The following is a 15,000-nucleotide window of genomic DNA, read 5'->3' on the forward strand; positions in this document are numbered from 1 at the left end:
AATTGACAATTTTAGAGATTTGGCCTGTGTTGACCTCAAACATAGTTTGACCTCAAACATAGTTGAGGCCTGACCTCAAACAAAGTTGGTGGTTGTATTCAGTGACCTGATATGCAAATCTTCAAATTTCAAGTCAATCAGATGAAAATTGACAATTTCAGAAATTTGGCCTATGTTGACCTTATGGCTTAAGTTGACCTCAAAAATAATAATTGGTAGTTGAATTCAGTGACCTGATATGAAAGTCCTCTTCAAATTTGAAGTCAATCGGATGAAAATTGAGGATTTTAGAAATCTGAAAAAGTTGTTAACCTTTGGCCTGTGATGACCTTTTGACCTCAAAAATAAATAGGATTCTGTAGGACCACCAACTCCACCATTTGGTGAAGTTTCGTGAAGATCGGTTTCTAATCGTGACCAGTAGGCAATTAAAGGTGAGCGGACAGACAAACGGAAGCAATCAACATACAGGGTATTTAAAAAAAAGTGTCAACACTTACAAGTGACTGAGCCGGTTTCGACGAACTTGTTGTACACACAATAAATGGTCAAGCTCGAAGGTGGATTGCAGTTGAAATGCTCTCTGTATTTGTTGCGAACCACCGTGGGTGACTGAAAGCCGTCCATCCATGCAGCACCTTTCTTGTTTGCTTCAATCTCGTTGCCATTTCAATCAACTGCAAGGAAAGAAAGAAATTCTCAGAAGTGTTAACATTTTTTTGAAGCACCCTGTACTTGTGAAAAAAAATATATATATATTTTGCCAAGTTTCAAACATGCAGAATAATTGTTATACTAGCAGGGTATGCTTACACATTGTAAGCAATAACGAACTCTGCTTCCTCCATTGTCTTGGGTCGCTCACCTGCATTTCATTTTTCATTTACTTTTTTCATTTATTTATATTTTCATTTACGGATGCTTTCCGATAGTTCTGTGATTTTTCCTGGTGTATTGGATTTGATGGACATCGGCACGCAAAATTACCATGCTTTCCCATTGTCGGGTCGCTCACCTGCATTAATTTTTTTCATTTTTCTTTCTTCATTTATTTATTTTAATTTATTTATATTTTCATTTACAGTTTCTTTCTCGTGGTTCTGTGATTTTTTCCAGTGTACCGGTTTTGATGTCCGTTGGTACACAAAATTACCGTGCTTCTCCATTGTCTCAGGTCGCTCACCTGTATTTTTCCTTTATTTTTTTCAGTTGTTTATTTTAATTTATTTAAATTTTCATTTGAGGATGTTTTCCGACAGTTCTGTGATTTTTTTTTTCCCTGGTGTATTGGCTTTGATGTCCATCGGCACACAAAATTTCAGCTTTTCACGTCACCTGGAAGGTACCAATCTTAAATATCAGTCAGTCAGTGAGTTAGTGGTTAGAATAAGCTTTATATGTTAGAAGATAGGATTTCAGTCAATTTTCCTTATCGATTCACTTATAAAATCTATTATATCCCTTTTGTGCAATCATGGCACTCACTGTACCATTCATAACAAAGTTTTTTCTTGTGATGTGAATGAATTGTGCGGTCAACTGGTTGTTCTAGCCCAAAACATAATCATATCTTTATGAGCTCTGTGGATCATTTTTTTCAATCCGATTGCTATCTATTTTCTTCTTGAGTTTGTATCCTTTGCATTTGTGCAAATCAGTCTGCCTTTCCGATCGTCCATATCTGTCAGGGTCCTTTTGATCTTGTGGTGGACACGAATTTGTCTTTACCCACAATGTACAGCGACACTACATCATTGCAACCCTCCCATATTTCATGTCAAATGGTGTACAAGCTATGAAAGACCACAGGAAATGTGCCAAAGGGATCCCTACACAATTTCCCTATCATTTAGCATGATATCTTATAAAAAAATATGGTGGAAATCTCATGAGAAATTTTGCAAAGGGTAATAGGCATGCAATTTACGTATAATTGCTAAGGACATATTATGAAGTCCATTGCTAACGACATCCAAGGTCCATTGCTGAGGACATACAGTATATCAGCATGCCAAGTGTATATGTCTCCATTTTGTCTATCGATACCCAAATGAGTATGAAAGAGGCAAGATATTGAGCTCCAAGAAGAAAGACTGTCAACAGGTATTGCTGCAGCCCATTTGGGACGGGATTCAAAAATGGTGGGTTAATGTTCGAACCACTGGATATAATACAACATCAAGTGTGCAAGGGTAGTAGTGAATATACAAAAAAAACGTTGATCGATTGGTTGATTGCCAACTCCAATGATGGCCTTGAAGTCTGTTTCACTCCTGCACAACAATTTGCACACCAATGAGTTCTGTTACATCTGTAATGACCATCTACATAGAAGAGAATTATAAGTGGTGATGTCCGCACATTCCTGTGCAATGTCTACTGCACAAGAGGATACAAGGAAATGTAAATTCATGAAAAGGCAATTCTGCTCATTAGGCTGTATTAGCCACTCATCAGTTGAGCACAATTCTTCACAATGCCACTTATTGGTGATGATGAGTACAACACCTGGACAATAGCAAAAGAGAGGTAAAGTAACAACCCACGCTTTTCGATAGATAACCATTATATGGGTGAATGCACGTGAAAAACGTCAGGGGGTTATTCCCCCCCCCCCTCTACTTTTTCAAAAACCTGAATCCTCCTCTGTATTAGGGTTTTATATTTTGTTGCTTTTTTGTTTTTGTATCTTATTTGTCTTTCTTTGTCCTTTTAATATTCCTCTTTTTATGTCTTTCTCCCCCATTGTTCCTCACTAGGACGTATCAATACCACGCTCCACACTCTATGCCTCCAAATACATTTCCCTCTGCCAAGCGCCCCCACTACTCATCGACTTTGCCCCCACCAGAGCAAGCAGGCTTCAATTTGAAGAAAGACATTACAACCAACCTCGGGTCTCCTCATTCCACTCCTTCAGATTACAAACGTGAGGCCTCTTCCTTTTTTTGCACATGTGTTAAAGTTGTCATTATTAATTTAATTTTGGTCACATCTTTTGAAATTATTTGCCTGAAACATCTTTTTTGTTGTTGAAATATCTCTCTCTCTCTCTCTCTCTCTCTCTCTCTCTCTCTCTCTCTCTCTCTCTCTCTCTCTCTCTCTCTCTCTCTCTCTCTCTCTCTCTCTCTCTCTCTCTCTCTCTCTCTCTCTCTCTCTCTCTCCACAGTGAGAATTGATGAGTCAGTTATACAAGTACTACAGTTTGTGCTGAAATGGCATGTGCTAGTTTGATAAGGAAATCGATAATACAGAGCAAACTGTGCTTTAACATTTATTTAAATTGTTATATGAAAGCTTTAGGTTCATAACGATACAAGTAGAAATGTATGTGGTGTTCGTTTGCAGTTAAACATGAAGATGTGCACACCATTTGCCAAGAACTCAGACAGATCAGAGGGCAGCTCGACTCACTGCTGAGGACCCTGGAGAAGATGGACAGAATGCAGGGTAGGCAAAGAATTATTATTAATTATTTTTTTAATTACTATCATTGTTAATTATTATAATCGCATTTAGGCTGCAAGACATTTTTGTCATTTCCTTTTATTGCCAATCCAGTTATTGTCTAGTTTTCAGGACAATAGCAGCATAGAATTGAGCGACAGAAAAGGGAGGATTCTAGCATAAGCTTATCCGTGATTATTCCATGACCTTGTGCCAGACTACAGCTTTTCCTGCATCTCCTTATTGTGAGATGTCTGTTGAAGAAATGTGCTGTCATCTTCAGAACCACATACGTTCAATATCGAGCAAAAGAGAATTTGATGTTCCCATGAGGAATATATCAACCTCGTCAAATCCATGGTGTCATACATAGTATGGCTTCGAGTGAGGTCAAAGTGTGAAGTTGCGGGAGTCATTTGATTGGGTGGGGAGAGGGACCTGGTAATTATTGATGATGTGGTTCCTATAAATTTTTGAAAAATAAACAAATTAGATGTGTGATTAAAAATATATATGATATTTTTGTTTTTTATTAATTCTTGGTCAAACCAAATTTGATTGTTTCAGTAATTCAAGATCGATACTCCAGCGATTGCTGAAGCTGTCGAGAAGGGTGCTTCATAATAAGGGGTAAAAAATAAAAGTATGAATATTCATGCTCCCTGAGTGTGCCTTTGTTCCATTTGACAGTAGAAACATACACACCAAATATGAAGCAGATTGGAGGATGTTTAGGGGTTCCTCAAGTTGGCACAATATTGTTGAAATTTTCCAAACTGTAACTGACAACTTGCCGTCGAATATGCACAACGCAGTACACTTCATAATTAATATGGTTGTTTGATATTTTCAAAAAACACAGCAGTCATATAGGATGAAAGAATAGTTTTTCCAAGGAGACCCAGATGAGCTTTTTGACATTGCAGTGCAAAATGCCCTCTCCATAATGGACATAATTGTGCCAACTTGAGGAACCCCTAAATATCATGGAATTTTGTTCATTTTTGACCTATAAGTTCTAATGGGGTATTGGAACAAAGGCAAAATCAGGGAGCAGCAAAAATCAAACTTTCATTTTTTTGGAACACCCTACTGTCGAGCTCCCGTTTTGCAAAATTGCAGAGCTTTTAAAAATGTGTTCATTTATGTGACTAGCTCTGAAAGAAGAGAAGGAAAAAAAAACACACACACACACACAAGTCAGACTGTTTATCAGTGAAACAATTATTGCATCTTGTTTTCCAACACGGCTGAAAGAATGGGGAGAAATGACACATCAATTGGGGGGGGGGGGGGGGGAGAAGAAGTCTGGAAAGTTCTTGTTGGTTTTGAGTCAGGATGAGTGAGTGGCTTGCGATACCCAAGCGAATGTGAAGGAAGCTGGAGCGATGAATGTAATAACTGCCAAAGTGAATGAACTGATGTGAGAATCACGGTGTTGTCAGAATTGTGTGATCGCCAAGCAGAGGCCCTGAGTTAGCAGGTGCAAGGGCAGCTTGCAGGATTGGCAGAGAGAGAGAGAGAGAGAGCAGTATTCTTTGAATTAACGAAAGAAGCGCACACACAGCTGCAGAGTGAAAACAAATCAAAATAGTCGCTTGCTACAGTCATGCATTGCATGGATGATCTCTTACATTTCATGAAGGCTGGTATTAGCAATGAGCTTTGCTGTTTATTTTGCATCATCCATTCACTGCAATTGTTGAATCACAATTGGTACAAGGTTGACAACGGTTGTTGATCAACTGATGTAAATGGATCATATGTAGAACATTCTCTCTCCTCTCCTCTCCTCTCCTCTCCTCTCCTCTCCTCTCCTCTCCTCTCCTCTCCTCTCCCCTCCTCTCCTCTCCTCTCCTCTTCTCTCTCTCTCTCTCTCTCATCAGTGCTGCTGAAGCATTTTCATGGTAAGGATTACATTTGGTGGTTTCAAACAATTTGCACACCATTGATAGGCCACCATCACTTTCATAATAAATTCCTCAAAAATTCCACACCATTTAGCCACCATCAATTAATTTAACCACCACTCAGGTAGTAAATTCCAGATTCCTGCCCTCATTGACTGCTGGGAAGGGAATTTTAAACCATTGGTTTACCTATGTCTACACAGAAGTTAGTCAGGCCAGGAATTTGGAATTTGTCCAGAGTGCCGTCAATAATTTACCGAACTCTTCATCACAAAACACTGTGGGATCTCCAATATCTGTCAGCTGATGTTGGCAGACAAGTCCCCAACTTAACATCCCTCTGAGCGACTGTGCACTCATTGATGCAACACCCAGCCTGTATAACACCAATCCAACAATGTTACAGTCAGAACAAGAATTGAACCCAGACCAGAGAGCTCAGAAGCAACTGCACTACCTCTGCACCACCACCATCTCAGACCCCTGTGCAAATGTTTTTTTGAAACCACATTTTGTGACAACCACTTGCATAGTAAATGGTGTCATTTCCATGTTGTATTAATTTACATAAATCGTCAACTTCCCTTTTTCAATGAAAGCTTGAGACCTGTTTCACAAGCAATCTCAGCTCTGTTGCTGAGGTGTGAAAAAAAATTAATTCCAATTAAATCCAGCACATTTCCTTTGTTTATTAAAAGAGCTGACATGCATATATGTAAACCTCAATGTCTGAAGTTATTGGCTTCAAGTTCTGCTTACTATTATAACACACAGCTATCTTACCTGCATGAACATGCATATAAGGCTGTTGTCACTCCGCTGCAGGCTCCTGCCAGGGTTGCCTCCTGTCTATCATTCTTGATTTGTTCCCACAGGCTGCTATTTTCCGGAGGACTATTTGCTTGCGTTGTAGCTGGCTCTGTGTTCCGTTAATAACAGGCCAGGGGCGTCAAGTTGCCTTGGTGGATAAGGCATTAACCCAACAATGGGAAGTCCCAATTCTTGATTCCACGGCATAAAGCAACATAGCAGCCTGGTCACTTGCTGTGCTAAAGGGAATTGCCAAAGTACATGATCAGCTTGTAATGTGCCGGTCTTATTGACTATTTATTTTCCCTTCGAGGTGGATAAGAGAGTATCATGCTTCATTTGTACTCATTCCTCTGTATTTGTGATTAAAATTGCAAGCAAAATAAATCAGATAGGTGCACCTAAATTTAAATGTGTGCTTCTTTTATCATTGCAATCACCCCTCATCCTTTCCTTCCCCTTCCTTTACCCATCTCTTCTGCCCTTCATCATCTGAACAAATGACCTTGACACCGGAGGCACTTGCTCCCCGACGACATTGAAATAGATAATTGCTTGCTGTGTTGCATTGGTTTTGGGTGATTTGACCTGTTGTCCTGCTTTTCCTGAAATCCCAGCGGATGCTAAGGCTTAACGGAGCACTGCTTCATTGATCTTAGTGCTGACACAACAAATAAATAGGACGGTGCAGTTGCATTGTCATCCAAGAGTCCTTGTTTTTAAGTGGTGATATCAAGTGTAGGATTGCAAACACCCAGAAAATTCGTTTTTATTGTCATGCGGCATTCTGATTGTATGCCATCTCATTCCGAAGCATCGTATGTCATGCACGCTGTGAGATTATAAACCAGAAAGGGTGATAAAACTCTATGTTCTACGTTCTCATCCAAATTCTCACTCTCTACAATGAACCCTTTAAAGTCTACACTGCAGACAGCTGGCCTAATATCAAATACCAACCCTTTACTCTTGTAAAACCAAGAACCACACGCCAGACAGGCGATTGCCTGGATCTTGAACAAAAGGACGTTTCTGCCACTTACCATCCTATCTTTGCAAACAGTTCTGGAGAGGTAGCCAGGAAAATGATAACTGAAAGAAGGATAAACCTCCAGCCATGCACAGACCGCACAATGTAGATACGACCGCTCACCACAGATACCTAATGGGTGCATTCATTGTACAGGGTCATCTGAAAGTCACTCTCCTCTCCTGGTAACACATTCATTCTTAAACTCTTTTAATATACAGGTTTTATTGTGCAGTACTTTAATAATGATTAATGAGTCATTGTATCTGAATGCTCTCCATCGAATTCTCCTTGCACCACTAAATAAGTCATCAAGTCCTCTTGGACATCTTGCGTAGCATTTGTGGAATCGCCTGTGTGAAAGAGGCCACAACTGCAGTGCACAATTCTTCAATCGTCCTATTCCGGTTTGTCGACACTTTCTCCTTGATTAAGCCCCACAAAGAGTTGTCTCGAGTCGTCAGATCTGGATTACATGGTGGCCACGGCAGAGGAGCTGGTGATGATGATGATCTTTGTCCAATCCATCGTTGGGGGAATGTTTCATTCATGTTCCCGAACATGCAACACAAAATGCGTGGGTGTGCCGTCTTATTGAAACCAGACATTTTCAGCTATTACTGCAGTAACAAGTCACGGTACAAGATAATTTATTAACACATGCTGGTAAGCTTCGCCTTTTACTGGTTCATCGAAAAAGTAGAGACCAAATAAATGTCTTGAGGTCATTCCTGCCCATATCATCAGGTAGTGAGGATGATGCTCCAATTACAATGTGAAATGTGGATATTCCTGAGTCCAGAACACCACATTTCGTGCCTTCTTGTTTCAAAAGCCCCTTTCCTCATTTTATCAACATCTGCTTTGGTGAAGAATGTTTTCCAAAAACGTTCTGCGAAAACTGTCCACACTTGAGCAATTGTTTGGCCTGTGTGTGCCCTTCCATGGACCCAAACGCAAGCAACCAACTGCTCTTCGACATTAAAAACTTTTGTCCGCCATTCTGTCCAACTTCCTTCTGACTCTAGCGTCAGTGAGTCATTGTTTCCGCATCCCATGACGAGGGAGGGTGGAGGGGAATGGAGGGAGGGAGTGTGGTGTGAGACATTTGGCAGGGTAAAGGAACTTTCAGGCCACCCATCGGCATGAATCATTATTATATTGTCAACCTGTATGGGTCAGCTTATCCAAGGGTGAGGCACCATCCGCGAACACGTTTCTGGATACCTGGCAATCATCAACATTGAAGTCGTAAATTGTTGGTCATACGTGTTGCCCTTGTAGACTCTCACTTGTTCGTTAAAGACTTGGACACAAAAGTTTGTTTGGGGTTATTTTTTTTAATGTGGAATTATTTTCCTGTAGCAACGAAAAGAATGAAAGTACTTTGGCATTTTATTCAAACTTTGAAAATGAAGTCAAGGCAACTCCATGGAAAAAACGGTAGTGGTCCTAAAACAGGAAATAGACCACATTGTTAGGATCAAATCACTCTTCATTACAGCTGGTTCCATTTGTAGAAATCAAACTTGTTTCTTTATAAACCTTCTTTGGGCTCGTTTCCGTTCTATTTCAATTATGTGACTTAACTCTTCTCCTAAAGGATTCCTACATCCCAGATATTACATCCAGTATGTAATGACATTAATTTCCACTTTTCATTAGAGAATAGTACAATTGAAATTGGCACAATTTCTACAATCTTGCCCAACATAAATTTACAACAGTAACTTTATAGTACTAATCATTTCTGGGGCAACTATGATTTACTTACAAACATGTGTTGCATTTCCTCCAAAACCAACACTAAAATATTCTCAGGAATCCAACACTGGAACATTCCAGAACACACTCAACATCTGAATTCAAAATCATCCGTCCATTTAATCCAAATATATCGACAACTGTCACCTTGATACGACATGACACCATGTTACCATTATATAAAATCATGTTTTTAAGGATATTCCATGTATGTTGACCCAACGATGGCTAACAAGACAATCCCGAACAAGCTTCCAAATCTGTGTAGCTGTTTGCCTGTTTGGTCACTATCCTGATCTCTTCCATCAGTTCCTCAAAACTGGGCATGGTCAATCTCTTAAAGGGACACATATTTCGGTGCTCATCAACATTTTATGGTTAACTCTCTTAAAGGAACACTTATATTTAGGAGCTAGTCAACATTTTGTGGTTAACTCTCTTCAAGGAACACTTATATTTAGATGCCAGTCAACATTTTGTGGTTAACTCTCTTAAAAGAACACTTATATTTAGGTGCTAGTCAACATTTTGTGGTTAACTCTCTTAAAGGAACACTTATATTTAGATGCGAGTCAACATTTTGTGGTTAACTCTCTTCAAGGAACACTTATATTTAGGTGCTAGTCAACATTTTGTGGTTAACTCTCTTCAAGGAACACTTATATTTAGATGCTAGTCAACATTTTGTGGTTAACTCTCTGAAAGGGACATTGTTATATTTAGGTGATAGGTGACATTTCACCACCTGGCTACAGCAGTTGTACCAGGCTGATCCACCAGCTGTCAAGTTAGACATCAGGAGTGTTACAATCCCTGTTGCTGATCCTCCAATCAACTGTGGTTCACCTTCGTTTGTGGAAACACAGGCTGCGGTGAACCGGTTGAAATTGTGTGAAGCTCCGGTTGAACCGGTTGAAATTGGGATCTGAGTATCCATGCTGAACTTCTCAAGGCTGGTGGAAATGCTGCACTTGTGTCATTGCATGCAGTTTTGTGCTCTGCCTGGAACACAGGCATCATCCCAACTGACTGGAAGAGGGGCCTTGTTGTCCCTCTCTGGAAAGGGAAGGGTAATCACCAAGACTGCAACAACTACCAAGGGGTGACGCTGCTCTCAGTGCCGGGCAAGGTCTTTGCTTGGATAATTCTCGATAGGGTTCACCACCATCTGCTTGAGCACCAGCGTCCAGAGCAGTCAGGCTTTACACCAAATAGGTCAACGATTGAATGTATCCTTGCTCTTTGGGTCCTCACCAAACGCAGACGAGAGTTTTGGCAGGGGCTGCTTGCAGCTTATGTTGATCTCTGTAAAGCGTTTGATTCAGTGAATCGGGATGCCCTCTGGAGGATTCTTGGTCTTCGTGGGGTGCCACCAAAACTGATCGATCTGATGTCTGAACTATACTCTGGTACTGAGAGTGCTGTGTGATGTGGTGGTACCATCTCTGACTTATTTCCAGTTGTTACTGGAGTTCGTCAGGGGTGTGTACTGGCCCCCACACTTTTCAGCACTTGTATGGACTGTATTCTGGGGAGGATGTCGGAGAGATCAAGCTGTTGTGCATCATTTGGGAATGTCACGATCTCTGACCATGATTTTGCAGATGATGCAGTCATCTTTGCAGAGACTTTAGATATCCTTTTGGATTATCTTGACAATGAGCGGTTGCCCTTGAGGTGCTGAATGAGGAGTCGGAGCCGCTGGGATTACGGGTTTCCTGGGTCAAAACTAAGATCCAGGCTTTCAATGACATCTTGGATGCTGCTGTCCTGTCTGTGCCTGTTTCTGGTGATGATGTTGAGGTCGTGGAGAGATTCACTTACCTTGGCAGTGATATTCATGTCTCTGCTGGCTGTGAGTCTGAGGTCAATCGACGTCTGGGTCGGGCCTGGGGAGTCATGGATTCACTGGGTAATGGGGTGTGGCGCTGCCGTTACCTGTGCAGGAGGACAAAAGTCCGAGTCTTCAGGTCCTTGGTGCTTCCAGTCTTGCTCTATGGATGTGAGACTTGGACTCTGACCAGGGATCTAAGACAGAGACTTAATCCCTTTGGTACCAGGTCTCTTCAGAGAATCTTTGCTATCGTTGGTCAGACTTTGTGTCCAAGGAGCAGTTGCTGAGAGAGACTCAAATGAGACTTGTTACCTGCAGAGTCCGTGAGTGTCAGCTGCTCTTTGCCGACTTGCCGACTCTTTGCCAAGGACACTGTGGGATCTTTAACGTCCATCAGCTAATGCTATAGCACATGGGACACCGAGTTCAACATCCATCCGAAGGACGGCACATTCTGTTTCTGTAATGCCTTTCCAAGCCTGCAAACCATCAGGGTAGTGGGGGATGCAGTGCAGTCCCTATATAGTAGGATTAGCCACAACTTGCAATTTGACGCCACTTTGTTTCTATCGAGTATGCCGGCCAAACCTTCGCCCATTGTAAATTGAAGCATAATGCTTCAGTTTTCCAATCAAGTTGTCTTTCTCTGCACCTAGAGGGAAAATTATATGACTTCGTGCTGTTTTTTTATATTATTCCAATGTGTCAAAATATGCATGCAACCACACAGGATTGATGTACAGAGCATGTGAATGGAAGAAACGCAAAGGTAGTGACAGCATGAAGAAATTTGAGAGAAGTGGAAAAAAGAAAGTAAAAGACAGAAATGGAGGAATGAGAAAAGACAACGATTGTGACCAAAAAAAATGGGGAAAGAGCTTGAAAAGGTCGTTTGATTGAGTGTTTCACCTGAAGGAAGATCCTTGGCATCTTGGCAATGGTGATACTGGGTGGTTTGCCATTGCTTTCCCAGCAGTTAGTCAAAGCAGGAATTTGTAATTTGGCCAGGATGCCGGCATTCCAACATAACTTGGTGGACAGGTTGGATGTCTGACGACGAATTGATTCGATTTTGGTGAAGATCCGGATCCAGATACGAGAATTTTTAAGTGATTCTTCGCCATTGAGAGATCGGGCCAAAAACAATATAGACATATCTCAAAAAGTTGTGGAAGGATTATGACAACACTTGGTGGATGAGTTGGGTCAGTGAAAATAACAAGCCGATGAGATTTTCATTCAGCTCCTGATCCAGATCCGGCCTATCAGGTGGAGATGACTAACTTTATTTTCCCAATTTTTCTTTTCCTTCCAGCATTTGCAGGAAATCTCCACACTTTGAAACCTTTCTTAGATTGATCGGTGCATCCAATGGCACAGCATCCTGTCATTTAACAAGCTCAAATGAGCTCAGATCCTCGTCCTCTTAGTAATGATGTCATAGTTATCAGTTATGTATCAGGTGTGCGGTAAATTATCTCTAATGCCCAATTCGATTCCATCTGAAGTATTCAAAAAGCTTGCGTTGTTTCGGAGATAATTGTTTATGCGATTTCCATTGCGATATTATGACGTCATAACTTTTTTTCTTGGAAGAATTTCCTCAATCTGAGATGGTTACTGTCTGCGTGTGAGCTTTCTGCATGAACATGTCAAGTTTCAAGATGTTCTGCTGAAAACTCTTGGTTGTGAAACAAAAAATTTCAGAAAAAAGTGATGACGTCATAAAACGAATATGACGTCATTGTGATGTATCAGATTTGCGTCAAATCATCTGTGCAAATGCCCCGTGTGATTCCCACAAACAGAATTCAAAAAGCTTCCCAAGTTTCGGAGATAATGGTACAGGCGATTTCCATCAGCGGCGATATTATGACGTCAACTTTTTTTCTTGGAAGAATTTTCTAAATCGGAGATGGTTACTGCCTGCGCATGGACTTTATGCATATACATGCCGCTTTTCACGAAGATCCGATGAAAACTCTGGACTGTGAAACAAAAAAAATGTGAAAAATAGGAATGACGTCATAAAAATGGATATGACGTCATAATGATGTATTATTTGTGCGTTAAATTATCTCTGCTAATGCCCCGTTCCATTCCCGCAAACAGAATTGAAAAAGCTTTCCTAGTTTCAGGAAAAAAAATTTTTGGGCGATTTCCATTAGCGGAGACATTATGACGTCATAACTTTTTTTCTAGGATGAATTTTCACAATCGGAGATGGTTACTGTCTGCGCAGGGTCTTTTTACATATATATGCCAAGTTTCAGGAAGTTTCGATGAAAACTGTAGGCTGTGAAACAAAAAAGTCCACAAGAAGAAGATGAAGAACAACGTGAGTAAGACTTGGAGATCCTCCATGAGGATCTAAAAATAATGATGAGCTATCGACGGAAGCAAAATGGTGCCCATGACTCATGTGAGCAGACGTATTTGGGACACATCATGTCGCTACTCATAGGATAAAGGGATTCGAGGATGCAGGGAGCGGACAAGACGAAGCAAACTTTCTGGAAGGAAAAACTGTAAATTTGTAAGGAGGTGGGCTTGGGGGTGGAAGGGGGTGGGGGTAACAAGGGGACAAAAGATCATGGTTTTTGATTGGGGATAATCTGAGATGGCGGTGAACAGCAGTCTTGAAGACCTGAAGGGAAGGATGAGATTGAAGAGAATGTGGAAGTTGGTTCCATAGGTGGGGAAAACAGAGAAACAAATGAGTGGAGCTGAGCAGTGATCCTAGATTTTGGAAGTTTCACCAGAACGAGAAGGGGGTTGTTGGTGGACCCTGTGCACCAAAAGACTTAAAGCACATAGTGTCCAAGACCGAAGCTTGAATGCAAGTTTGAACACTTCATCTTAAGGATTTTTGTCCTTGGGATCATTTATGGTGAGATATTTTCCTTTTCTCACTTTATCTCCTCATCTTCCTCCATATGTATGTCACATTTAATCAAATTTTAATCAAAATGCAATATCATGACTTTGTGTGAACAAGGCAACCTTCATGCTTTGCTGAAGATGAAAGCAAGGCATATAATCAATTGCTTAAGATCACTTCACAGATCACTTCACCTTTTGGTACTGGAAAGGTTTGACAACAACAAACACCATTTTATGAGTACCAAGTGATATCGCCAGCTGTAAATTGCCAGTGTTGTTTAAAAATATATTATCAAGTGGAGGGAAATGTGTGCAGTCATTTACATTTGTCACTGTGTTTGTGTGTGCAAGCAGCTGAACAATTGCCAGAATTATGAAAAGATCTCATGCGGACGGCGACCTGGTCAGTATCACTACGAAACCTTAAGAGTGATGCGGTAAACCCTGTATGAAAACAACATCCAGCAGGATATGCAGGAAATGTTTCATCGTTATCAAAATGCTTTAACATAGCATAACCTTGGTATTCTCTGTATGATTGCGAGTATTGTTCCTGTATTCAACAGATTACTTTTGGCACCACAAAGCTCTGGAGGACCTGGGATGGAAATTTCATGTTATCAAGAAGGTTCACAATGCAGCGTCGCCTTGAGAAATGGCGACATAGTGCATTAAGAATAATTTTTAAAAACCCTTTTTACAATTGCAGCATTCACGAAAATACATTACAAAGTGATTCATGAAGGTAAAAATAAATGGTTTGAACAATAAGGTACGGTAGAAGGTGTGGAGAGGAGGAAGGGAGGGGAGCAGAGGATTGGAGGGGGGGGTGCGTGAGGGATAGCGGAGGGGCTGGTGCAAAAGAAAAGGAGATGCCACATTTGAATTGTTTGGGAGAAATTTAATACAGGACTAATTCCTGTTTACCTGCTTTTGTTCGTGCTTGAATAAGGTTGATGTTCGTTCTTTCAATCTTATTTTCCTTCCCATAGATTACTTTATAAGTGTTATCTCAGACTGATTGTTTATTTAAGCTTATGTAATTTTATGCAGCCATTGCTCATTATCCTTTAGGATAGAGGTCTGTGATACTTCACACAAATGTTTCTGTATGTCAATGAATTGCACGTCAGAGTGAGTGGGTGTTGAAACTGATGGGTTGAGAGTAAACGAAACGGTACAAGGTTGGTTGTTGGGTAGCTATGGTGATCACATGTAAACAATGTTACCTGTGTGGATTCGTAATTGCTCATAATTTCTCCCCAAAACATTTTCCTTCTCTGTCGGCACCTTTTGCCTTCGCTTTGAATCAAGTGTTTGGT

At 40.8% G+C, this 15,000-nt stretch overlaps 1 protein-coding gene and 1 long non-coding RNA gene across 7 annotated transcripts in view; one reads left to right on the forward strand and one right to left on the reverse strand.

Annotated features, from left to right (window-relative positions):
• Positions 1-6,286, reverse strand: part of LOC147023348 (uncharacterized) — a 22,767-nt gene extending 16,481 nt beyond the window's left edge. The window contains exons 1-2 of the long non-coding RNA XR_015060147.1: positions 6,141-6,286; positions 501-677 (exon numbers count right to left, since the gene is read on the reverse strand). This is a non-coding gene — a long non-coding RNA (uncharacterized LOC147023348). The remainder of the gene's footprint in view (positions 1-500; positions 678-6,140) is intronic.
• The window catches only part of LOC147023347 (RNA-binding Raly-like protein), a 164,167-nt gene extending 149,862 nt beyond the window's left edge, over positions 1-14,305 (forward strand). Inside the window, exons 3-6 of one of the 6 annotated variants that reach the window (XM_085888635.1) lie at positions 2,760-2,929; positions 3,349-3,450; positions 14,030-14,081; positions 14,245-14,305. In XM_085888635.1, the coding sequence (XP_085744761.1) occupies positions 2,760-2,929; positions 3,349-3,450; positions 14,030-14,055 (298 nt within the window). In that variant the 3' untranslated portion in view covers positions 14,056-14,081; positions 14,245-14,305. Of the gene's footprint in view, positions 1-2,759; positions 2,930-3,348; positions 3,451-6,232; positions 6,776-14,029; positions 14,082-14,244 lie in introns of those variants that run through there. The other 5 variants (XM_085888636.1, XM_085888633.1, XM_085888637.1 and 2 more) reach the window with 5 other exon arrangements.
• Positions 14,306-15,000: the final 695 nt, after the last annotated feature.

Source organism: Eptatretus burgeri, chromosome 7, assembly GCF_056783735.1.
Source record: "Eptatretus burgeri isolate ZD-2024b chromosome 7, Ebu_testis_v1, whole genome shotgun sequence".
Classification (NCBI taxonomy): Eukaryota; Metazoa; Chordata; class Myxini; order Myxiniformes; family Myxinidae; genus Eptatretus; species Eptatretus burgeri.